Source organism: Protopterus annectens, chromosome 1.part2 (genome assembly GCF_019279795.1).
Source record: "Protopterus annectens isolate FY-2018-M chromosome 1.part2, PAN1.0, whole genome shotgun sequence".
NCBI classification, from domain to species: Eukaryota; Metazoa; Chordata; order Ceratodontiformes; family Protopteridae; genus Protopterus; species Protopterus annectens.
Window position 1 is genome coordinate 888637880 of NC_056727.1, and position 27861 is coordinate 888665740.

Here is a 27861-nt window from a genome sequence, read left to right on the forward strand (position 1 = left end):
CCATAAAAATCTACTGTCAATCATTAGCGGACCAGAGTTCCGCTGTGGCAAACCCTAACCGGGAAAAGCCGAAAAGACAAACCAACCAGATATTTTTATACATTGTTTCAGCAATCTACCCTCTTTTGTTATATTTTTCCCTTCTACGTCCCCTAATACATCCTCTTTATTGCAAATCAAGTTCCAGTCCTCGCCTATAAGTAATATTCCCTGCTGAAAGCTGATTATTTCTCCCCATATTTTCTTAAGCTTTATAAAAGTTTTTGGTGGACTGTAAATAAATGTCAGTTTAATCTTCTTGCCAATAGCCTCTTACTTTCACAAATCTTCCATTGTTATCTTTTTTTTTTCTTTTCTATCACTATTGCAGCCCCACTAGCATTTAGTATAATAACTCCCCATTTCCTTTGTCCCCGATATTGATGAATATCTATCCAGCAATCCCTTCTTTGTCAAATTCACATGCTCATTTCTTTCCAAGTTTGTCTCCTGCAACATTGCTATTTACACCTACATTTCTTAATATAATTCAGTACTCTCTTCTTTTTGTCTATACCTGTAAGGCCATTTACATTCCAAGTTAATATGGTTAGCATAACCATTATGATAAAAAGCTATTGTTCCCACTTGTTATGCATGATAGTTTTTCTGAATGTATATTTCCAAGTTTCATGTTACATGTATTACACTAATGTTTGGCAGGCGTACTCCTTTATACAATTCCTTTTCTCATCTATATTTGAAACTATGTCAAATTTCTCAAGACTTTTTGTTTTAATGAAAACTCTGAAATAAAACTCAATACATTTTCAGAACGCCCTCATACCCCATTAACTTAGAACAAGTATACACAGCTATGTGCATCTTCAGTTTATGCCTCCATGTAGGAACATTTGCCCTAAATTGACAGCTGCACCCTCTGGCATTACCTAACCTAAAATTAAGGTTACCCATGCTGAACTGCATGTTACAGCCAGTGTTCCCACTTACATTGATGGTTATCTGTTCTTTTCTTATCTCTGTTCTCCTCCCAAATGTGAAAAACAATTTGTATGCTTTCAGAAAACGTTAACCTTTCCCCCTAAGATAAAGTGTACTGGCTATCTTTAAAGAAAGCTACATTGTACACTATTCTGTTAAATGTGGTAAAGTATCAAGACTGCTACAGAGGCTGTTATTTCTTACTCACTTCCCATAATTTAAAACTTTATTTTTCACTGAACTGCTTGGCACTGTACCTATAAATTCTGCATTTCTGTAAAGAAAGAATGCTCAGAACTCTCAAGATTAATTGTGTGCACTTGCAAACACCTCATCTACATATAAAAATAGTTAATAATGAATCTTTATAAATTTTACCCAGATCATAATGTAGAGCTGCCTTTAACTGCAGTCTACTTGACTCCCACTGTACATTTGCTGATGGAAAAAACAAGCTCATATCTCTGCAGATGTAAGAAATTTAACATTTAATTTTAATCAATTACAGGTTCATTTATATTGGTAGCTGTGCTTTTAATAGAGATGGTTATTTTTATAAAAGCAGTAGAAATTTATAATCCGTCTTGACTGAGGTCCATTTAGTCAGGCGGTGAAGAAGTATATATCCTTATTGCAGATTTTTATTTCTTTATTAATACTTGACTTGTTCCACCTACACTACACCAACATGTTTATATGGAAGTTTTCCCACATCTATTCAGGGAACATTTTGTAAGCTAGTATCCCATGTTTTTTTAAGATCAGTACTATAACAGTACTTAATAGCTTTAATGCATACAGCAGTCACTGAAAAGACCCCCCCCACTTGTAAAATATTTCTGACTGCAAAACACAAAACTGTTTACTATAAATGACTTGCAGTTTATATCATGGAATGTTTTGTGCAAATACTACAAAGAACAAAAATAGTTTTAATTACAGTTACATTTTTACTTTTTAGTGTCATTCTAAACATTAATGACATAAAGTGAGGGGGTATGATTTACATTCCACCTACAAGTTTAACAGACTCAGCAAAAGTCCAATCTTTCTCTGTCATTCTTTCATGCAAAGCCATATTTCACATGTGATTAATACTTTATAGCATTCTGTTTATTGACTAATTTCAATGCTGCCGGTCTTCCTGTTAATCTTCATCTTCCAACACCTCATGTCCAAGGTTCTTGGATGCTTTTGGTCAACTCTTGTGTGTTTTTCTGTCTCTCAAGCATTTTCCTTTGGAACATTAAAAAAAGTTTTTTTTAATACCTTTTGAATTTTAACCTGATATTTTAGCATTTTTGAGGTGACTGTCTCTTTAAGAATGGCTGGGAAAGTTTTCATTCATGATGTGATTTCAGTGGTTACTTAAACCAAAATGGAGTGAAAGCTTGTAGATCTGATGAACTTAAGAAAGTCAAATGAAAGAGCTTAACTCTTGTGATTTTATTTATTTATTTGCAATGAATTTCCACTGGACACAAATTTGAATTGATTCTTGGAAGGCACAACTGCTATGTTTTCTGGATTGTTTGATTACGCTGTGAAGCAGTTTGTTTGATTACACTGTGAAGCAGTTGTTTGAGCACTGCTGAACTTCTCAGGAAAAAGAAACAAACTTCAACGTACTGCATAAAGAGCTTATTTAGTTTACAGTTAGCTAATCTTGGAGACTATGCTCTTATTTAGAATGACTGAGGGGCCACCTTCTCTAGAGATCAGTGTATGGCTGTAGATTTTGATGGGGGCTCTTGATACAAACAATAGTGAACACACAGAGTCTGTCCAGTCTAAGTTTTTGGAAGGTGAACAGGTTCACAAGACCAAGTTGGTGTTCCCATTTCCACAGATGCTAGCTAGGTTTAGAGATGTATTTGACTGGACACAATGTGGAGCTGTGCCAGGAACCGGCAGAATTTATGATCTTATTGATGATGAGATTCAGAATGTTATGGCTGTTATTCCTCTGTTACCATCCTTAGAAGATGTCTGTAAAACTACAGGAAAAAAAAAACTTTTGCTAGTGTAACAGTCTAAAAAGACTACGAGGAAATTTATTTTGTAATGTGCTTATTCTTTAGATGAATTTGCTGCATCTTTGGCTGTTAAACAGAAGTATTATATGAGTGAGATTGTTTCTAGTATGACTTGGGTTTTGAAACATGCTTTGAGAATTGTCTTGGAAGGTATGGATACAATTTCTAAAATTTCAGCTGCTTCTGTTGTATTGAGAAGGTATGCTTGGTTATATAACCTGAATTTTTCTGAGTAGACAGAAAAATCCTCCTCCTCCCTTCATGTGAATCCCCCCAAATCCACCAGTCCAGATGCATCTATTCTCTGTGGTAGTCATTCACATTTTGTAAGTAGGGGTTACAAAACCAGTTCCTGGATCATAAATAGAAAATGATTTTACTGCAGAATCTTTCTGGCACCCAAAAAGGAGCTATTATGCAGAACAGTGTTAAATTTGTCTTACTTAAATACATTGCTGAAAGTACCCACAATCAAAAGTGCTAATCGGAACCTGTCTGGTGAAGGGTGATTGGTCTAGGGCTTTGTTTTTTAAAATGTTTTTTTTTTAGTTTTTAGCTTCTGGTATTTAAGCCCTGCATTTGAGTGGGGGTTCTGCTTGTTTGCATGTTGTTGCACCTCGCTCTGCCTTGCAAATGTGTGCCATAGCCAAAAAGATAATTTCAATAATTTTTCCCGTAGATGCAGCTGTAGTACATTAGTATAGTCCTCGTCTTTAGTACATCTCTGTAAGCTGTGATCTATTAAACCAGCAGCCAAAAACCCTTTCAGAAATACCCATCTGCAGAGCACCTCCTGGATCGATCCACACCCCTTTGTGATAACAATTCTTCAAACCTAGCATTATGTACAGTTGGACTACCCTTGTTTCTCCTGCCAGCCTTGTTGACTTGGGTCTTTTGAGGCAGTGTAGCAACTGCCTCATGTACACTGACACCCCTGTACTAATAAATCACTCTTGTACAGAGTGCGAGAGATGTAGCTACACCAAGAATTTTGAATCCCTGCTTTCTCACAATCAAAACAGTAACACTGAAGATGGTCAGCTCACTCACCACTAATCATGTGCATAGTACCACTACTCATACACCTAGTACACATCCAACACATAAATCAACATATGCAGAGGTTCTCTCAAAAAATTTACCAAAACAGAGACCTCCAAAACAAAAGACTGCTACAACTAACACAGTTCCCACAGCACCCAAGACACATAGTGACACAAATGTCTAACCTATGTCCTTGAGGCATAACACTCAAAAACTAAATTTTCTTGTCATTGGAGACTCCACAGTGAGACGCAAGGATGCCCAACTCACCAGGTTAGATAAGGAGAAGGTCACAGTCAGCTGCCTGTCCAGAGCCAGGATTCATCAGATCATCCATGCACTCAGGTCTTACAACAACAAGTACCATTGTGACGCTGTCATTGTTCATGTTGGAGTGAATGACCTGAAATGTACCTCACTGGACTTTATGAAGAGAGACATATTTGAGCTCCCTGAGTATGTGTCCCAGGTATGTCCCTACCCTTGAGTGACATTTTACTCTCACCTAGAGTGATGCCACAGTATAAACAAAAATGATCGATTTCAGTAATTGGCTTAGTTTTTGGTGTCATTTAAAGTGGATCCAGTTTCTAAACATCGCTGATTTGCCAGAGACTGCACCTAGCACCACTAGGCTTTTGGCTGCTGGTAAAGGCTCTTGCCTCCCCCATAGTGTCTATTTTTAGGCAAGGTCTCAAAAACAAAATTACTGATGTGAAAATTGCCAGCCATAACAAAATAAGGGTTATGCTGCTAAACAATAGGAGCTTAAACCAAAAACTGCACATCCTGGAAGTACTAATATAACTAGAGGATGTAGATGTCTGTGCAGTCACAGAAACCTAGTTCAGGGCCTCAGAGTACCTTGCAAGGCTACAATGCCTTCCACACCTTCAGACTGTAAAACAAATATGTGAGAACCAAAGGAGGCAGTGTTTCTATCTATATTAGAGATAAATTCACCTTCCGGGTAGTTAGACTGGACAACTCCATGGAATTAATTCATCTTCAGAATACTGTGGATAAGACCCCCCCCCATTCAAGTCAGGTCTATATTAAATAACCTAAGAGGCATTTCAGCAAACACCTCTTCACTGACACATAATGAACGAACGCACTAAATCCCGATCGTTCAGAACAGCGATTTCTTTCCCTGGGAACGAAATCACTTGGCCACCCCCATAAGTTTGCCCTTTTCCCCACTGTAGTGCGGTCTAGGAGTTGATATATTTAGTTGGGGGGATGTGGAGGGCACCCCCCCATGTTGGTGGGGGTGGGGCGGATCCCCCATTTGTTATGTTTCTAATGATTTTTTTTTGTTTTTAGACAAGTGATTTCTTTCCCAGGAAAAGAAATCACTGATGTCAGCATTCGTGGTTTTGTGCATTCGCTGTTTGTGTCGGCGAAAAGGTGTTTGCTGAAACACCTCTTCAGTTATTTAATATAGACCCTTCAAGTCATAGCATGGATCATGATGTGGCTGAGGCCTTTTTAACCAAACTGGAGTCAATCCAAATATTGCCAAACACTCTGGTCATGGGGGAATTTCAGTTATCACACCATCAACTGGAAACCTACTCTAAATCACTAGCACTAAAGTTCCTTGACTTTAACTCAAATGCAGTACAACAAATTGTTCAAAATGCAGCAAGAGGAACAAACATACTAGGCCTGGTCCTCACTAACATGACAAACAGATGCACCACTGCAAATGTCGGACCCCCGTTATTTAAATCTGACCACAAATCAGTCGCCTTCAAACTGGCACTAACACCAGAACTCACAAAGGGAGAAGTCAGACTAAAAAAACTTCACCAAAGCAAACTGTACCCTCCTAGGGGAAGGTATAAGTGCATTTCAAGCCCCACCCCAACTGAAAGTGGTAACTACACAAAAGCTTACATTAAAGCCTTGTACAGTCACTTGTACACGTATCTAGACTCAACTAACTGTTCCAGAGATAATCGAAGCCAAAGCCCAAAGTAAAAAAAAAAAAATAACAACAACAAAAAAAAGCCGACCTGATGGACATCCAGCATCAATAAACTTTACAACAAATGCAAAACGTTGCTGTCTATGAAAACTAGGGCAAGGCCCCAACAGTGGAAAAGCACCCTCAACAGGCAAATAAGACAATATTTCAAATTCTCTAAGGCTAACTTTGAGAAAAACTTAGCAATCGCAGACAGATATCATCATAAGGCCCTTTACAGCTATCTTTGTAGTTTAAAGGTAGGACCCAAGCATGTGATGAACTAGTGACTAACGGTATCACACACACACTGATCCCCACAGAATTAGTAAACCTGCTAGCAGACAGATATGGTGAAAATTTCACTCTTATTCGCTCCAAACTTATCACAAACCTTGCTCCCAACTCCCCCCCACCCCACCCTACATATCCAAAGAGCAGGTTATTCAAGCCTTGTCTAAGGCGAAAAAACACAGCCTCTATTGAACCATATGGCATCCCAGGCTGTCTTCTAAACAAACTAAAACATGAACTAGCATCACCATTAATTAAGTACCCTGTTCAGTCACAGCCTAACCACTGGCTTTGTTCCTGTGCAGTGGAGAACATCAACAGTTATTCCCGTCCACAAAGGTGGCTTAGCAACAGACTGAGGGAATTACAGGCCCATAAGTGTGACCAGCCTCATCTGTAAAGCCATGTAACGTATCATCATGGACCTCATAAATAAAGATGTAGATGACCTCCAAACCCTGGATCCAACCCAATTCAGTTTCGTCAAGGGCATGTCCTGCCTGTTAAATCTGATGGATTTCTTTGAAAATGTGACCAGGGCCATTGATAAGGGCAAATCTGTGCACACAGCATACCTCGACTTGGCAATGGCCTTTGACACAATCTCACACTTGGGTACTACCGATAAACTTAGCAAACTGAATGTAGTCTCCTTTGTTGTAAGATGGTTTGCCATCTGGCTCACAAACCGGTCACACGCTGTCAAAGTGGATGACTCCACATCAACCAGCAGACCTGTCACCAGTGGGGTGCCACAAGGGTCAGTGCTGGGCCCCATGCTGTTTGGTATATAGTTCTCAGAAGTTCAGGCCAAAACTATGGGGTTGTGGCTGACCAAGTTTGTGGATGACTGCAAATTGGATGCAAGTATTTAATCCCCAAAATATGTTAGTATACTTGAGGAGGGTCTTACTCAGACCAGCGACTGGTGTCTTTGTCACAGTCTCAAACTGAATTCAAAGAAATGCATCATCATTCCCTTCGGTAAAAACAGTGTCCCTTTACACTATCAAATTAACAACAATATCTTATGTACCTAAGAAATGGCAAGAGATCTGGGATCACAAGTAGACTGCGACCTTAACTTTGACCACCATGAGCCTACTGTAGTAAGGAAGGCTTTCTACCTAGCACACTTGATTAGCAAAGGCATCGCCTCTAGAGCAAAGGAGGTTATAGCCCCTCTATACTCATCACTAATCAGCCCCATAATTGAGTATAACACCCCTTTCTGCCTGTACCATACAAAACACCTGCAGCAGTTGGAGAGATCTCAGAGTTTTCTAAGAAGATCAAGGGACTCCAGCATGTGGCTTACACAGACTGACTAAAGTCCCTGTCACTGTACTCAGTATTGTATAGACTTCTTAGGGGAGATGTATGCCTGGCTTAGAGAGCAACCTCCAACCCAAATCTATTTGCTGCGCATTCATAGATCAAACAGGGCTAGAGCTACCCATTCTAGGGACCTAAATATGCCCTGCGACTTGAATAGGACATGCTGGAGGGAAAGATTTGTGTTCAAGCGACTGCCGTGTCTTTGGAATAGGCTGCCAATGCATGTGAAACAGAGCACCTGTATGACACTGTTCAAAACGAACCTGGACGAGTGGATGAGGCACTGTAAATGCTTACCAGGGACAGCGCCCACAACCCTTCTGGACATTGCCAATCATTAATAAATGCAATCCTGGGTATTGATTAGAGTATCTGTGGTATTACATTGGGATGAAATGGCTAGGCTTGAAATGAACTATGGGTCGATAGCCTAGTAACCTTTTATGATCCTATGAAAAAGCACACCTTGCAGACAGTCCTACCCCTTCTTCTAGACCACTTTTTTATGGTGGCTTTAACTCTGAAAGATACTTATCACATTCCAGTTGTTCCCAACTTCAGGAAATATATGAGGTTTGCCACATCTGGCTCACAGTATCAGTTTCCTGCATTACCCTTTAGGTTATCTACTGTAACTCAAGTATTCCCAAAGTGCTGGCTCCAGTTGTTGCATACTGCAGGACCCAAAATATCCTCATTTTCCCTTATTTAGACAATTGATAATTTGTGCAGACTGTTATCAAGTATTTAGAATCAGTAGACAAGGTCTTGACTATTCTAGCTCACCTGAGTTTCAAGTGGAACCTACAAAAGTCCTGCTTCACACCCTGTCAAAGAATTGTCTTCCTGGAGTATATGATGTACATAGAAAAAAATGGCTTTTCTACCAGAAGACAAAGTCCTGACTTATTAGAACATTTCCAGGGATTTCTCTCTTCAAGAGTCTGCCTCTGCAAGAGAGTTTCTCAAAATTCTAGGTCTCATGGCATCATTGAGCCTCATGATACCACTGGCCTGACTCCATATGAGAAAGATTCAGTGGTAATTAAAAATTGTTATGGTCATAGCACTTGAATCCCTTAGAGTTCCAGGTACCAGTGCGGGAGTTTGTGAAACAAGTGTTATAGTGGTGGAGAGATCAGTTGTCTCTCAATCCAGTCCTTCTTCACCCTGCAGACCCCATTTTCAGTCGGTCCATACAGACTCGTCAGATTTTGCATGGTGAGCAGTGTCCAGGGAAGTTCAAGTGCAACGTAAATAGGGTCATTCGAATGTAAAAGGGACATAAATGTCAAAGAAATGTTAGCAATGATTCAGACCTTAAAATTTCTTCACCACTTATGGTCTCCAGGTCCCCATTTAGTGGTCACAGACAACACAACAGTCATGTAGTACACAAACAAATTGGTGTATATCATTTCATCAAAGTGACTACCTGTCAAACACCTATTCGTCTAAAACTTAATCCATTGAATGCTAATTCTGTTGAATGTTCATTTAAGCAAATTTCTTCTCGGGGGGGGGGGGGCGGACTTGTTGGCCATCATCAGGAATTTGCCCTTTTCTCTACTGTAGTGCAATCTTGGTGATGGTATATTTAGTTGGGCGGGTATGGGGTGTAGCCCCCCAGCATGGGTGGATTTTTAAATTATGTGTTTTTTGTGACAGTTGCTATGTTGGCCGACTGTTTTTTTTTTTTTCCCTCTGGGAAGGAATTTGCTTAAATGAAAGTTTGAAATTAGCATTATATGAATTAAGTTCGACAAATAGGTGTTCAACAGGTTGTCACTTTGACAAAATGATATAGACCCAAACAAACAAGGGGTACAAGTTCATACTCTCTCTGCTGATTGGCAGTGATGGCCTGGGTACTAGCCTTACATTATTCTCTGATGCTTCAGGTGTCACACATCCCATTAGAGCAAAACATATTGGCAGACAGATTAAGCAGATACTGGATGGATCCACATGATTGGAAACTCAAGACAGTGGTCTTCCAGGATTTGATCCAGATGTGGGGAGAACCTAAAGATCTGTTGCCTCGTTTCAAAACAGTTGGAAAAATTCTGTTCAAGATATCCATTCAGCCATGCTCTGAGGACAAACACATTCTTGTTCCCTTGTAAGGACTTATCCAAGATCATTGTGGTAACTTCCTTTTGGCCAAGGCAAAGTTGGTTCTCCTTTTTAATGGACTTGACCAAGGGCAATTACACTAAGCTTCCTCACAGTCTGGATCTGCTTACACAATGTCAGGGATGAGTGGTGCACCCCAGCTTAGCTCAGTTGCAGCTGATAGCCTGGATGATTTTTATCATGATACCTTTTAGGTACTTGTTTAATGAGGATGTGCAACAAGTATTCAAGGAAGCAAGTAAATCTGCAACTAGAAGATCTTACGTTTACAAGTGGAAAATGTTTTCTAGGTGGTGCCTATCCAGTAACATAGGGCCTAGTATGGTGTCTACCCCTCTGGTTTTAAAATATTTTTGTCAGGTACTCAGTAATGGCTTATCTCATGGCTCTATCAAGGTGCATTTTGCAGTCATCTCAGCTGGTCTGCCCATGGATTCTCCCTATTTTATCTCTTTTATGGTTAGTTTAAAGGAGTGTTGCACTTAAGACCCTCCTCAAAAGCAGGTCCCTGCTCCTTGGGATCTCAACTTTTTTCTTGAAATATTTTCCTTTGAACTGGCCTTTCAAGCTGATTTAAAGTTCATCACTTGGAAAATAGTCTTACTTATTGCTGTGACATCTGCAAGGTGACCGTGAGCTGCAAGCTCTGATGGTGAGACAACATAACTTATTCTCCACAATGGTAGGGCTTTTTACGCACTATTCCATCTTTCATTCCAAAAGTTGTTTCTGAATTTACCCTAAATCAAGCCAGCAGTCTACTTGTTTTCTTTTCCGTACCTTAAACAAGGGGGATAGGATTCTGCATACCATGGATATGCACAGGCAGCTCAGCTACTACTTTGACAAAACTAAACCCTTCAGGAAAGATGAACAACTATTTATTTCCTGGTCTGGGGCTATGAAGGGTCAACCTGTCTCTAAGAAAACTAGTACTCATTGGTTGTCCTCTGCTATTTGTTGTTACTTCTACCATTGTACATCTAATCCAGGAAAGGGGAGGGCACAGCCCACCACAGCCTTATCCTCTTCAGTGGCATATAGGAAAGGAGTGGACTCTGGAAGCATTCTAGAGCCAGCTGCCAGGTCTTCTGTTCATACTTTTACAAAGCACTACAATCAGGATTCTTTAGCAAGTTCCAAAGTAGACTTTGTGAGGACCACTCTCCAGAAGCTTCTGAATACTTATCCTTCCTCCTTTCATGTAGGGTAAGCTTTGGGTTTCTACCTGTATGCCACCGAAGCAGTGTGAGTGATGAACATAGTACAGTTGCACAAGTCCTAGTTACCTGTAACAGTTGATGTTCGAATTTCACACTGCAACAGTGACAGCACCCGCCCAACTCTCCCTTATATTTGATGTAGATATATGCTGATGGTATCAAACCTTGTTGTGTTGTTAGTTGGCTTTAATTATTTGTGTTGGTGTTTTGTGGCTATGTATTAGTTGGTTTCTGGCAATTCTTGCTTCTGGTTGTTTTTGGTTCTTCCTACGAAGCACTAAAAAACTACTTCTAGTAATTGGGGTTTAGGCTTCCCCTGATGGAGGGGAGGGAATTCTGAGCTGTGGAACTTGCCAGTGTGGTTTTGTAGAGGCACAGAATCCCTATGCCACCAAGGCAGTGTGAATCTGAACTACTGTTACTGGTAAGTAGGACTTGCACAACTGTACTTTCCCTCCTATGCTTGGACACGGTTTTCTGTAAGATATTCAGCAGATGCCTCATTTGATATGGTATCCAGAATTAATTGCCACCACTACCATCTTTGGAAGAGAATATAATAAATTATTCTAACTTGAAAGAATCAACCCCCTTGTTGCCATACAGGTAATTTGTACTGTGAATCCCTCTTTGGAGGGGTACCCTTAAAACTCCACAAGAGGACCAATTTTTGAACTGGTGACATTTGCTTTTCAAAACATTGTGAGTAATAGTTTGAGTTTACAAATACCAAGGCTTGACAGCCTCACCACATATATGCTCAGTTTCCAACTGTCCCATAGACATGCAAAGTTGTAAACTGAATCACTTTTAAATAATGCATGTGGGGTTAAATATGCCCTATAGAAAATATTGCTTTGATAACGTGGTTTCTAGGAGACTTGAAGTAGTTAATTTTAAGCCATGTTTGCCATTGTCTGTAGTTATTGTAAATCCTGATGCCAGTCCAAAAACCTGAATGATATTGGTACCACAGGAACCAGCAGCATTGCATATATTCTGAAAAGTTGTTTTTAAGCTGTTGTCTTATTTACTTCAATGTCCTTTTTTTTTTGGACCCTCACCCAAGACCTTACCTAATGGCTTTTCTTCCTTTGCACAAGTGGCCAATTCTTTCTTGGAGAACCAGAGCCCTACCTGGGAACCCTCATTAGTTTCCCCATAAGAGTGTAGTGATAAGGAGCAGGTCAGCTTGCTGGTCGGGGAAGGGGGGTGCCTTCCATTTCCCTTTGGAAGCTCCATCCCCCTCACTACCTTCTCTGAGCCTATGCTTGAAGCATGCCTCCATATTTCAGTTTCTCTCAACTACTTATGGCAGAATGTATCATGTCAGCGAAAGCTCATCTGACTCGGAACTGCACTGGGTAAGCACCTAGTACTCCTGCTAAAGCTGACACTGGCCAGTCATGGTCATCCTTTCCAGCCATTTCCTGTACGCTCCCTGTGGTATAGTCAGAACTTTATCCCCTTACACCATGGAGCTGGCTGATTGTCACTAAAGATACGACTGTATGGTAAGAAGTAAGTCATTGATCTTCAGCTTTGGGAAGATTAAGAATTGCATTATTACCAGGTGAAATGCCTGTTCACTTTATTTTGAGAGAGATTTTAAAATTGAGGGTGTTAAGTATTGAAAAAGCTGGCCAGACTTTCAAAGCTTGAGTTGCATACTTTTAACTGCTCGACTCAGAATTGCATTATAAGTAGATAACTATGAATTTTACCCAAAATATTTTTTTTTCTCTTGAACAGTTCCTGAAACATATTAGTATTAGCATTTTGAATATGCTGAACCACGCACTAGGTTATCTAGCAGACAAAGTTGGTATGGTGAGTGACATAACTATAAAAGGTGTAGCTTAAGAGAAAGTTGTTCTGTTCATCTTACATGCTGTATTGCATTCCGTTACCATTGTGCTGTACTACCTGAATTCTGTTTTGTACTAATGAGCTTTAACTGTACATAATTGCAACTTCTTTTTAAAACCTGATAAGGAGGTTTTTTTTTTTAGTTTTGTCATTTATTTACATCATATCAGTTAACAGGACAAAAAAAATGTAATATACAAACAAGTTCCTTCCAGTTGTACATTGATTTTCATTCTTAAAACACAGTTGTAACCTGATATGCATTAGTAACTTTGTACACCTCATTATTGCATATATAAATTGTATTATGAAGTATAGTATTCATCATATTTTATATGTAAATTCACCGGTACAGGCACATTTTTCCAAGACACCAAAAATATTAAAATAAGTCTGGCTTGTAAAAAGTTCAATTGTCTTGAACTATTAAACAATTTAAAAAATCCATAGACTGATGATACATCACAAAGAAAGATAACCATGTGAGAATCAACAGTACACAACAGCTTAGCCTCCTGGCATAAAGGGATGAAGCCCTGACTATTACCTAGATGTTCCATGTTCAGTTAGCAATACAGACACTGGAGGGACTGAGTGGGGAGGATGGATTTAACAGCTAGCACCTGATCACTTGCTCTGGAGACTAGAGAGGCAAAATCAATGTGCGGCATTAGCAAAATTTGTTTTAAGGCATTTGCATCATCAGCAGTGGTGGGCCTGGCTATACTCATACTGCAAAAATCCAAGGACGTCTTGCACAATAGTGTATATGCACATTCCATGATAAGCAGCAGTTGTGAAGCACATACTACCACCATATATTAGGTTGGTCTGTCTAACAAACTGACTGACTTACTCCCTACCGCCTGACCATTGCCTGTTAGGAGAGATGGGGCTGGCAGCTTGGAACTGGTGAATCAATCTACTATAAGGCCCTTGCCCTAGAAAGAAGTTTTTCCCAACCTTTATCCCTGAGCAGGTGTACCCTTGGGTTAGTAGGCCGGGAACAAATTAATTATAGGACTCTTGTTGCCCTGTCTAGGGCCTGGTGTGTTCCAATTTGGTGGGGATAATGAGAATACCATGGGGCCCTAGAACCACAAGTGAAGTGAATAGGTCAATTTGGCAAAGGTAGAAGAGCTACTAGTTCAGTCAAACAGACACAAGGGGGAAAACAAAAACAAAAAAAGCAGGCAAAATGTACTTAATATACTTTGAAGACTCCCAGAGTCACCCATTCTAAAATTTTCTTGGCCCCTTGAAGTTAACTGTTCTAATAAACCCAAAGAAGGCAGTGTAATCCTACCCACATTTTCCTTTTCAGTCGAGATCCCCATCCAGTATTAGTTTTCAATCCAACTTGAGTGTATCCTCAAATCTTACAACCTCTCCATCATCTAAGAAGAAATTTGTTAATTTGCTGCCTAAATCAAACCACTTGAATCACCAACTTATAAATGATTTTTAATGAATCCCAGGGCAACAACCTGAAGGCATACTTTTGCCAGAGATATTTCTGTGTTCTTTGTATGGCTCACTGCTTATATGGGTTATAGCCTGCTAAGGATATAATAGCCAGCCAACTTCTAAAGCTTCAGAATGCCTTCCATGGCTCGAGCTGATCTATTCCAATACTAGGCAGATAAATTCCCTTCAGAGAAAAAACAAAATCACCTTACTTTTTATTACAGAAACTATACTTTTTAAAGCTGGGGAAAAGTGTTTTTAATGAATGTCACTTAATTACTTTTAAAAGTGAGTGTTACTTTTTATCTCAGTGGTAAAAAGTTGTTAAAACTTAATTTCAAATACTTTTTCTAAGGGTAAAATTTGTTTAATTTGCTTTTGGAGATGAGATAAGTTTTTTAAAGTTTTTACTGTGTTTTACAGGGGTGAAATTACTTTACTACTTCCTGTTTTGCTAACTACTGCTGTCAGGCTACCCCGTGAATCGGGCATTTTTTTCAGCTTAACCATAGAACAATCTACCAATTTCTCTGTTCTTCCTTCTTTCAGCCACAAAAATAATAAAAATTACTGAGCAGCCTTTGCCAACAAAGCAGGCTGCTAAAGTGTCTCATCCACAGATTGGTGAATCGGTTGTAGCCAAAACTATTTGCTCAATCGTCATTTTCCCCTGGCTCTTGCTGGTGTTGTCTAAAGCCATCTTCAGCATCTTCCATCTCCTGAAATTTGAGGCTTTGTCTTTTAATTTCTTACTGCACTGCACTGTATAGTTGTTCTAGAACTAGTGAAAAACAACTGCAGTGAAGAATAATTATAGATAACTTTATGATGTCTGATCTTTATTCTGGTTGTTAAAAAAAAAAAGTCTAACATTTCACTGTATTTTAGGTTACAAAGGTGGTCCAAGCTGGTGCCATTGATGCAAAGACCCGCAGAAGAATATTTGATGCAGTTGGCTTCACATTTCTAAACCGCCTTTTGATTAGTCGGACTCCAGATGGTTGTCCTGACCATATTTTCCAGGCCCTTGGATTGACTTTGCTGGCTTGCTTTTGTACAGATCCTAGTTTAGCTGCACATACCCAAGTGCTGAATAAAATACCAACTTTAAATGAAGTTATCTGCAGACAGCATCAAGACAACTTGGCCATGAAGCCGGTAATTGAGGATGCCTACCAATGTTTATTTGCCATTGCAGAGACCCCTGCAGGTCAGCAACATCTTCTTGACCATGGAAGTGTGTCAGCTTTATGTTTGACTTACCAGTCACAGAATCATGGCCACAGTCGAGCACTACAGCTTCTTAAAATCCTCTTAAACACCATGGGATTTCAATGCTGGAAAAAGAGCAAGTCTGAGCTGATGGATGTATTCTGCATGCTGTGCAGGGAATTTTGCCAGTCCGAAGACAGCAAGAAGTTTGAACTTTGTGAGATTTTGTCTTTTTTCTTGCCCTCTCCTCCATCTCTTACAAGTAGTCCTTTGGGAATTGAATGCTTGAAGAATACATACACAGGACTCTCTAGTATTTTGAAGAGTAAACTGACTGTTTCCCAGCGAGATCCAGCATTAAAACTATCATCCTGTCTTCTGAGTGATTATGGTATTGATTGGATCTTAGCCGATAGCAGAAGGGCACGCAGTAAGTTCTTGTCACTGCTTGTGAATTTAGCTTGTGTTGAGGTTCGCCTATATTTAGAAGACACTGTCCTAGAAGAAGATGAAAGACAGGCTGTGATTGCTGCATGCTATGGCATCATTGAGTTTGGAATGATGACTTGTATAAATGCTGAGACATTATTGTTAACGCAAGAACAGAAACTGCAGTTAATAGACATCATGACAGAAGCATTTGGAGCTGTTGTTTATTACCTAAAACAGGTAAGCGTATAAAAACAAGATTGGGAATCTGTAAAAAATGCAAGCATATTAAAGTATGCATTAGAAACAAAAATATAAAAAATTAGAAAAAAACGTATAAAAATGTGTATATGTGTGCGTATGTCTGTATGCAAACGTGTGTAAATTATTTTGGCACTGCAGCCCATTGCCCTTAGTTTTTTTTCCCTACTCATACATTGTTTATTGTGCAAGCATTACTGCATTGTCCAAGAAATGAAGGAAGGATAAGTGCCTAGTTCTGCAGGCTCATGTAAACTAATCTTCCTGAGAAGTCAACATTTTAGCCATTAAGATGACTAAATCTAGGGTGTCCAAGGCATCAGGCAGTATTGTAGTATAAAATCTTATAGTATGTTAAACTCTTAAAATCAATTATTTTCTTCTGTGGTGTTCAAGTGCCAGTCAGACAAACAGCAGGTAGGATGGTGAAGGAGCAATACTGGTGTATCTGACATACACATATATTTTAAATACATTAACTGTTGCTGCTGTTAATTTCAGTTAGTATAACTGCTTAAGTGTGCAAAAATTATATCAGAAAAGTGAAAAAATAAGATTAAGGTAGTCCCTCTGCTGGTCTCATTTGAACTGTCAAGTGAAATGTGTTTGAGTACTACCGATCATTTACCCCTGTTTTAATAGAAACCTAATAATATGTTTTGCTGAAAAAATAATTTGTACAATAGTTTGTGCACTGTGCTGTTCCAGCATTTACTTCTAATTTTTTAAATTGACTAAAGCAGTTATAATGGGTATTAGAGAATGGGTGACCAGTACATCTCTACTCTGACTGGAGAGTGAATGTTCTGCAGCAGGGTGTGAATGTATAGGTACTTCATGGTACTATGTTAAGCTGCTGTGGAGCTCGGGCAATTAAAATGCCAATGGCTGCCATTATCTACACTCGCTAAAAAGACATTTTGCTGTTTGGTGAGTGTAAAGTTAAAAAGATAATAAAAAAAGAATTTGTTTCTGTCTGCATGTGTGACTACTTGTGTGCTTTCATGCATGGAAGCGAAAGTGAGAATGAGAGAGAGAGAGAGATCAAACAGTGGCTGCAAAAGGTAGTCCACTACTGCATTTTCATTAAAATTAACAGTTATGCATACCTCTCAACCTCTTTGCTCAAGAAGTGTAGACAAAGTTTAAAATAATGGGGTTGAGGGCCACAAATAGGGACAGATTTTAAATATTGCTTTTATAAAATTAGAATTTTGCTATAATAACAGGATTTATCTTATCATGGATTTTCTGAAGGGTATGAAGTCAGAAACTCAAATGTAAGTCATTATTTAGTGACTTCAAATGCTAATTATTTGCCAGCAGACTGCAACTTTTATGAGGAACAAACCAAAAAAAAAATCTGGACTTTCTGAGAAAATATGGATAGTTGCGAGGTCTGAGGTATGAAACTTTTAATGGCTGGCATTATTAACCAAGTTTAATCACTTTAAATTGCTAATTTTGTAGAGTTTTAATTGCATTTACTGTTTAGGACTACACACTCGTGTGTTAGCATTTTCTGTGTTCATTTACTGGTATGGTTTACTGGTTATTTACAGGTATGAAACTTTTAATGGCTGGCATTATTAACCAAGTTTAATCACTTTAAACTGATACTTTTGTAGAGTTTTAATTGCATTTACTGTTTAGGACTACACACTCAATTGTCTTAGCCTTTTCTGTGTTTATTTACTGTGTTATTGCATTGTTTAGCCTGTTTTAACCAAAAAAAAAACTATCTTGTTTGCTCGTTTCCCACCTTTCCTAGCCAGTGTAGTCCAGATCCCAGGTTTTGCTTGTCTCAGGACTTTAATTTCTGTGTTCAGAGCTATCCAGACCTTGCTGTGGTTGAGGGAAGTCCTACTGCTTACCAGTGGGAGTGGTGAGCATTGTACTGCCTGTCTAACACTAGAGGAGTGGTTTCCAGCTCTGAAATTGTAATTTTCATCAACAGATCCCTCCCATAGAAAGAAAAGATCATCTACAAAGTCTGTAGTAAACAAGACATTCAACATTCATCCGATGTGGTTCAAACATAACTTCATTCATTCCCATTCATATAATAAGTGGTAGGTAGCTATTAGCTGAAGTGCCCCATACCATCATATCCATAAACATCTATACTGACTAAAAAAGTATAATATATTATAAAAAAACTAAAACTAAATAAACATTTTATAAAATTTTTTCATATCAGACATTCATGCCCCGTTTTTTAAGTGGCAGCAAGCAAAATACTTCAATACTGGGTAGGAATGGAATGTAATAGGATACTGAACGAATGAGGTGAAATAAGGACAAAGATAAGGCCTATTATGTACTAAGACCTAGCAATAATCAAGTAGAGAAGTAGCTGTATCTTTTTCAAAATAAATGGAAATGGATTCTATGGATGACTAAATGACTAATGACTCTCAAATCGAAGGCCTCAGGCTCAGTTACCCACAACCACTACACACCACAATTGGTAGGGGGTTTTACGGGTTTTACAGGGCCACTATAGGCAGGCAATTAATTAATTAAGGGAATCATTGGAGTGGATACATCCAAGAACTGAAACAGAGAAAGGTCTATCACATTACTATTTAAAAGACCTAATAGGAACATATGAACCTTATGTGAATAGAACTGCACCATATTGAAGCCTTTTTGGGCTGATTTCTATCCCTTTCAACTTTCTGGCTTAAAAACGCATGTGTTTGCTCAGTTTTCACATCGTGCAGCACCACGGGGCTGCAGTTAAACTATTCCAGGTGCCAGAAAGTTTGCCCTTCAAATTTTCCCTTAGAACTAGCTGGTTTCTCAGTAGTAGCACTAAAATCTGAACCCCTGTGACTAGCACTTGCTCTAGAACCTGCTGGAAAGCACTAGGAAGCCTGAAATTGATACAAGCACTCAACTCTCCTTGTCAATAAGGAGAAATTAATCGTAGGTACTAAACCGCCTATAATTGCAAAGTACCTTCCAAAGGTAAGGGAAAGCAGCTCTTGTACTTTACACTAAAAGCACCTAAACAGGCACATCCAAGGGTCAGCTTCCGGTGATTTCTCCTGTCCACCTGGTGAATCCGGACATACTGGGGCAATGCGGTAACTGCCTCATATACACAGACAGTCCTCTCCTCCTACCACCCAACACTACAGCCTGCGAGAGATGCACTTACATAGCCAAACTGGAAGCAAAGCTCTCTCCGGCCAAGATTGTGCTAGACAGTCAAGAGGAGAAGGTTAACATCTGCACTACACCTCAAGCAATTCATAGCCCTTCAAAACCCACACCATCAACACCCACACATAGCAGCACTAAACTGACATATGTGGAGGCCCTTAACATTAACCTGCCCAAGCAACAAGGACCTCCCAAGCTGAAACGCACACAAACACCAGTCACAACCAAAGTGACACATAGCTCACAACACCAGTGTGCCACCCAACAACAGCCCCTAAGGCAAGATGATGTACCCAACACTTTAGTCATAGGTGACTCTATAGTCAGGCATACTGATGTCCCACTCACCAGGCTGAACAAGGAGAAAACTACAGTCAGCTGCCTGTCGGGTGACAGGATCCGCCACATAACGCATGCACTCAAGTCACTCCACAAGTACAAATACGACTTTGTCATTGTCTATGTTGGAGTGAATGACTAGAGATGTAACGCCCTGGACTACATGAAAAGAGACATGGAAGAGCTCTCAGATCATGTGGCCAAGGCAGGTATGACCCTAGCACTGAGTAGCATCCTGCCTTCGCCCAGAATGATACCACAGTATAAGGACAAAATGATTGACTTTAACAATTGGCTAAGCTTCTGGTGTCATACAAAGGGGATCCAGTATCTGTCTGCCTGGAAAGACATGATCGACAAACCACGATGCTTTGCCACAGATGGTCTGCACCTGTCACCCCTGTGATTCAGGTTACTGGCTAAAGTTCTTGCCACCCCTATAGTGCCTTTTTAGGCAAAGTTCAAAGGACAAAACCACCACCATAACAGATACAAGCATGCAAAATCTGAAGGTAATGCTAGAAGTCTAAACCTCAAAATGCACTCTCTCGAGGCACTCCTAAAAATGGAGAACATCGATATCTGTGCAGTAACTGAGACCTGGTTCAAGGCTCCAGAGAGCACCCCTGCAATACCAGGCTACAACTCTTACCACACTTTTCGACCACAAACCCAAGACCCAAACACTAAAGGTGGAGGAGTGTCCATATTCATCAAGGATATTCACACCTCCGTGCTAGTTGCCCAACACAATGCATCTGAAATTCCCCAGGTGCAACTAACATGAGGTAAGACTGCAATCCAAATTGTAGCTTGCTGCAGATCCCCCACCATGCCCCAAGATTCTCACTACACCTTTCTAAACATACTGGAAAATATTAAGATTCAACCAAACACCCTAATACTGGGTGATTTCAACTACCCTGCCTTAACTGGGAAAACTACTCAGGTACCAACACTTTTTCCCAACAGTTCTTGGAATTCATAAATTCCAACGCCCTGGATCAACTAATCCATTGTCTCACCAGGGGTTCCAATATCCTAGACCTGGTCATTACCAAGATGGGGATAGATGCTCCACACCAGTGGTCACCCCTCATCGGTCAGGTCTGACCATAAGCAAATCACCCTTGACATCCCCCCCCAAGTAAGGAAACCTCTGTAAAAAAACTTCTCCAAAGCCAACTTCATGCTACTGAAGTCAGAAGTGACTAACTTCATGACACCCATGCAGACGAGATCTGAAAGTTCGAGTGTTGAATCCTACACTAAGGCACTGTACGAGCACATCCACTCGTGCATGAATTGTGCTATTCCAAATAGAACCAAGATGCTCTCCTCCAAAAAAAAGGAAGCCAGTCTGGTAGTTCCCTGCTATAAACAAACTATACAACAGAAGGAAGAAACTGTTGTGGAAAAGAGGAAAATCCCAGGATGCAAAAAGCTCCCTCACCAGCCTCAATAAGAAGCTGAGATCCCTCATAAAATCCTCAAAAGCTAGTTACAAAAATAAAATTGCCAAAGATTCCAAAGACAACCACAAGGCATTCTATAGTTATGTCAAGAATCTAAATGGCCATGCTCAGATCTGTTCTGAGCTACAACAGAATGGCATTAAATGTACTGATCCCAAGGATATTGCCAATATCCTGGCAGATCACTTTAATACCAGCTTCACCCCCCCACCCCATAAAGGGCCCATCTCAATACCAAAAGGTTGCCAAATTCTGGTAATCACGGCCACACAGGTAGAAACCGCACTCTCCAAAGCTAAGAATACAGCATCCATGGGACCAGATGACATCCCGGGCAGTGTACTACATGAACTACAAAATGAACTGGCACCTCACCTAAGAGTCATGTTTAATCATAGCCTCACCTCAGGCTTCATGCCCACCGAGTGGTGCAAAGCTACAGTTGTCCCACTCCACAAGGGGGATCCACCTTCCCACTACCGTCCCATCAGTCTGACGAGCCTGAACTGCAAGGGCATAGAACGCATTATCATGGAACTTATAAACAAAGACATTGGCAACCTTCAAACACTGGACCCAACCCAGTTTGGGTTCGCGAAGGGTCGATCTTGTCTCCTGAACATGATTGACTTCTTCGAATCAGTCTCCAGAGCTGTGGACGAGGGTAAGGCGGTCCACGCAGCCTATCTGGACCTCGCCAAGGCCTTCGACACCATCCCCCACTCTGGAATCATAGATAAACTTACTAAGCTAGGCATAAATCCCTATGTCACTCGATGGGTTGCCAACTGGCTTACTGACAGAACCCAGACTGTAAAAGTAGCCAACTCCAAATCCAGCTCCAGACAAGTGATAAGTGGAGTACTTCAGGGTTCAGTCCTGGGACCACTCTTGTTTGGCATCTAAGTACAGACCAACACTAAGGGACTCTGGCTAACAAAGTTCGCAGATGACTGCAAACTGGGAGTCATTATTGAATCCCCAAATGATGTGGATATTCTACAAATAGCCTTATAGAAACATATGCTTGGTGCCGGAGCCATGGGCTCAAGCTTAATGCCAAGAAATGTATACTTATCCCCTTTGGAAAAAAACATGTACCCATGAATTACCACATAGGTGGCAGTACACTAAACATCAAAAGTGTGATGAGAGACTTGGGGACACAGGTGGACAGTTGTCTCACCTTCGATAACCATATTGCCACAGCAGTCAGGAAATCCTTCTATGTGGCACACCTCATCACTAAGGGCTTTTCATCCAGAAAAAAGGAGGTCATTGTCCCACTGTACTCATCCCTCATTAGAACCATAATAGAGTATAATGCCCCATTTAGTATGTACCTCACAAGACATCTGCAACAGCTGGAAAGGCAGCAGAAGTACCTCACTAAAAGAATCACAGCCCTAAAGCAGGTGCAATATGCTGACTGTCTAAAAAAAAACTCCAGCTATACTCTGTGGCATATTGTCTGCTCAGAGGTGATCTCTGCTTAACATACAAGGCCATGTCAAACCCTGAGCTGTTGGACATGCTCCACTTAAAGAAATCCCAATCCCTCAGAGCCACACGCTCCAGGGATCTAAACATTGTCATCACAATGAACAAAACATGCTGGAGGAATAGGTTCCTGACCCAGAGACTCCCCATACTCCGGAATAGACTGCCAATACATGTCAAGCAGAGCGCCTCCTTGGCCCTCTTCAAAAGGAACCTTGATGATTGGAAGGGAGATGGGAAATTCACCCCAGGGATCATGTCAGTTGCCCTGCTAGACAGGGGTCCAGGGAAGTAAATATTCTGGGAAGAAATATCCAGGGAATTGTTATGGCTAGGCAGGTATAGGCCCTAGGGGTTGATAGCCTAGTACGAACCTATGTGTACTTTTAAAGTGAATGTGTGGGTATGTATAGACATTAAATGCTTGCCAACATATTTTAGATGTAAAATACTTCCTCCGAGAACAGTTACATATACTGCAGCAAGTTTGAAACATTAGGAGGAGGAACTATTTTAGGGGGGGGGGGAATATATATATATATATATATATATATATATATATATATAGAGAGAGAGAGAGAGAAATACAAAAACAAACAAATACAATACAATATAACAGGCAGCCCATTCTCTAAGTGCAGTAATATTGTCCAGGGTGTATGTTATTGTGCAAATTACCCTTCCAGGGCCTCCACCTGTGGCATTGGTCCTCAGAACACCCCTGGGTGGGCATTACTTATACAGTAACACACACTGTTGGGTATTATTGCTTGTGTAACATTTTATTCTGGAATATTTTAAATGCCAAGAAGAGATAGCACATGGTATCAGAAATTGACTAAAGGCATTACGATGGCACAGCATTCCAGTAAAGTACTTGATTTGTATTTCTTTATTTTATGCGCATGTACTTAGGTGTCTTAAACATGGAATCACTGTCTCCAACTCCTTTGAACATAGTCAACATTTAAACATGTATTTGTAAATTGTATTCCTTTTGGGATGAAGCATTTAGAAATAAGTAAAACTTTCCCACCTATCCAGAACAAAGCTTATGGTTACTGCCTCATCAATGTGACTGGAGACATTTTCACTTGCACCTGTTGTTTATTCTGTTCATCACTGGAGTGTTATGTTGGTTTTAACTCGGGGTTTACTAATCAAAAATTCTTAACATATACCCAAGAGTGATGAAAGCATGTTTAGAGTAAACCACTTGAAAACTGACGTTCTGTGGCTTTCCTTGCTAAATAATGTATCATTTTGTTAAGTTATTGCCATCCTTTATTAGGACTTACTTGAATGTATAAACAGTTCAGTTTTAATGAAAAAATGAATATCAGAAGTTGTACACCTTTTCTGATTTTGTTAATATTGTGGAAATTTGCAGAATTAGATGCAGTTTACAAGTATCTATGCTGATATCCATAGGTTAATAGTACAAACCAGAATGATTGATGCAGAAGTCATGTATTGTGCTTTACTCCTTACTGGTGTGTCTGACAACACTTGCCATTTAAATTATGCACATTATCATGTTAACACATTTTTTGTACTATGGCAGCATTTGAAAATGCATCTTTTAGAAGCTGAGAAATTCAGCCTTTTTCTTCAAAATTAATATAAACAATTTCTGAAAACTGGTTTGTAGTAACATGTTATAACATCTTTTTACACAATTCAAATGAAGACTAGTTTTCAACAACAGCTGGTGATGAAAGCCACATAAATGTTAAGGGAATCGATACAGTAATTCCCAGGAAATCCAATCAGCAGTGAAAATTAATTTTCAGTAGCTGTTCTCATTGTGTTTGAATGGGTAGGATGCACGCTGAGGGCTTTGTATCCTGCAGCCTCTCATACGTATTATTAAAGAATCTTTACAAATTGGAAATAAGGTCAGTTAGCCTCCCTTTCAGATTGTCAACATCAGGAAAGTTGTTGCGTCTTTTGGCTTTCGGAACTCCGATCCGCAAATGATTGGCAGTAGATTTTTACACGCCAAGTTGCCAGCCCTGATGCACAACCTTCAACGAAGGTACGCCCATTCACGCATGTCTCCAGACAGAAGACGCTCTAGCTGAGAATCGAACGAGACAACGTCTTACTGTGAGGCGACAGCGCTACCGCAGCACCACCACCACAGTCAACATCAGGAAAGTGTGATTTGCATTTTTCAGCAGCGAACTATAGTATATGCCTACCAGTGTAAATTTGAGTCTTTTGCATTAAATTGGCCTTCAACTTAGACATTTTCTTTGTGTTTTTCTGTTAACTGTTTTGCCTTGCAGGAGTGCATATTCATATTGCTAATTACAAAAATTACAAAGTATACATTTTAGTTAGACTTTTATCTAATGTCTAACCTTGTTAATTAATCTTTTTTAAATAATTTGAGTCATTTTTTTTCCTTCTGCAATTTCATGTAACCACTGAAAAGACTGTAATGCCTTTTTGCCACTAAAAATATCTCTTCCACACACCAACTTATCGTATTTTCTCCAAGTCTGGTGACAGTTTTCACTTTCTTATTTCCTCATATTGCTTCAGTTTTTTGTGCTTTCGTTATTGATTTGCTAGCTATATGTAACAAATCCCTGTAAGTTATTGTAATATCAGTGCTTAATTGTAGACACACACATAGAGATTAATGTATTTTTCCAAACATTTACCTTATATTTATTTCTGTAGTCACAAAATTATCAGGTGGGAAAAATTAATCTGGAATTATTTTCATCACTTACACCACAATCAAAATTGCATAAACTTTGTCATATAAAATTTTTCACAGACTTCAAACAGGTTATATGACTGTTGTTTTGGCTCTCGAGGCAGAATTGTGTGTATGTATATGGATTTTGTTTTGTATGATCTAATCACATATATTTTCATGTTTTGTTTTGGGCGAATGTGAGTCTTCCTGTATACCACATTAGGATGCAAGGTCCTCACTGTAATATTGTTTATGAAGGACCTGTTGTCTCCACATTATTTCAGATGCTGTCTTCCCTTCTTGAGGGTAAATTTAAACTCTGTCTCTCTTACATTCTTTCTAGAAATAAATGCTCTGTATTCTTGCGGAGTGGTAGTGTATCAACAACTCGTAACTTTTGAGTTTTATGCACTCTCTGCTTCCTGTGGTATGGACAGATTATTCTCAGTAGGCTTTCCTGTGAGAAGGATCAATGCTTCAGTGTGTCAGACTCACAAAGCTAATTGACCCAGGCGGCACAAGACTTCCATGTTTATGCTGCATTGTCCTGTACTGTCTGCAGGTTTTCTCACTTAGTACCACTGGTCCTTCTGTTCATACTACAACAATTAATCTGAGTAGTGGGTCCAGTTAGTAAGCACTGAGCATGATTTCCAGCTTAATGATTTTCTTTGGGAAGATCAAGAATCTTCTGGATGTGAGAAGTAAGGTTATATATTATTTCCTTAATATGTCAACAACTATGTCAGTGGCAGACAGGTTGTACCAAAGGATTAATAGAATCATAGCTTGTTTGTTAACCCAGAATATTCATCCAGGAAGGCATGTTTTCAGTGATTCCTGGAGAGATTCTCCAGACAAAACATGCAGTGATAGTAGAATACAATTTAGAGAGCGTACAGTAGATGAGAAGTCAGCAGGTCATACATGTATCCAAGTCAAACTATGAAGTGATCTGATACAAAATTTGCTTCTTAAGAGTAAGGACTGACAGATGTAACTAGATGTATTGAAACAGTCCAGCAGTGCAGATATCTAGGCATTTGGTTAGACTGTGCTTTAAACGTCCAGCACCATAACCAAGTCAGAGAAAAAAAAATAAACCTCAAAGAACCTCTGATCTCCACAAACATATGTAGATTCATAAACTCCTCCACACAAAAAGAAAATGACTGCACCTTACTAATGAAAGCTAGATGTCTCCCAGTCAGAGATTCATCCCACTGTTAACATCTATGACCTGCAAACTAATCAGCATAGACGTTTTTCTTACTTTGCAAGATGGTTTACACAGAGGTTCACTCCCTGCAATGTAAGATTCCTTCCTCCTACCAAAACCTGGGAAATGCTGCTGCATAATTTAAAATCCCTTAGTGTAAAATCCAAGTTCGATGCATAGCTTAAGAAAATTCTGTTTAAAGAAATGCAAGGTAAAATTCTGCATAAATAGTGGACTCGTACATTTAACACGTCTACCCACCCTAGTTTTGTTTTATATTACAGCTACATCAATGGTTCCATCACTCTGTCTGAGCAACTCTTTCCCATTCTTATGGTATCTTCTTCACTTTAACCACCCCATCAACCTTCAGCCTCAATAACTGCCCCATAGATCTCCTGTTCCACTGCTTTCTCCACTCTGTGCACCTCACACAAGAATTGTGTCTGTGTATATATATGTATGTATATATATATATATATATATATATATATATATATATATATATATATATATAATATTAGTCAAGGCAGGGATTGTCTTTAACAAATGTTTATTTACAAAGTAACTTTTCACAAGCATTAACTTGCCTCTTTGTGATTTCTCTAAATATTGGTGGTTTGTTGTCCCTGAGCTGACCCTGAAATTCATCCATTGAGATTAGTGTTTTGCCTTGATAACAAATTCATAAGTAAATGCATTACATAGTTTACAGCCTTTATGCTTTCCACAGGAATGAGGCAGTAACCAAGTTATCAGTCATTACAAGCACAGCTACATTACTGAGAAGTCAGAGCTTACTGTTGTGTGGCAAAAAACTGTAATAGTATGCATGTGACTGGGCTGATTATGGAAGAATAAAAATGTTTGGAAAGGTTACTAAATGCTTGAATTGCAGAACCATTTGGATTGCAGGTAGATTTTTAGTGCAGGCTTAAAGGTGTTTCATATAAGTATGTACCTAAGTTTAAGATGCTTGAAGTTCATTAGGAAGTTACCATCAACTGATAGTTTTGCATAAGGCAGGACAGTTCAAGAAGTGTAATATCCAATGGACAAAACATAAAATTACAGATAGATGGTAACTGAAATGAAATTTTCCTCAGTGGCATGCTGTAATGGGCCATACCATGGTATCTGGTAGCAAATCTAGATATTCTTTGATGTGCTTGGTATAGT

The 27861-nt window shown here is 39.5% G+C and overlaps 1 protein-coding gene across 2 annotated transcripts in view; it reads left to right on the plus strand.

The window, feature by feature from the left end:
* The window catches only part of NCDN (neurochondrin), an 851702-nt gene that overhangs the window by 297327 nt on the left and 526514 nt on the right, over window positions 1-27861 (plus strand). For both annotated transcript variants that reach the window (XM_044059491.1, XM_044059482.1), the window contains exon 3: window positions 15252-16244. In XM_044059491.1, coding sequence (XP_043915426.1) covers window positions 15252-16244 — 993 coding nt within the window. The remainder of the gene's footprint in view (window positions 1-15251; window positions 16245-27861) is intronic.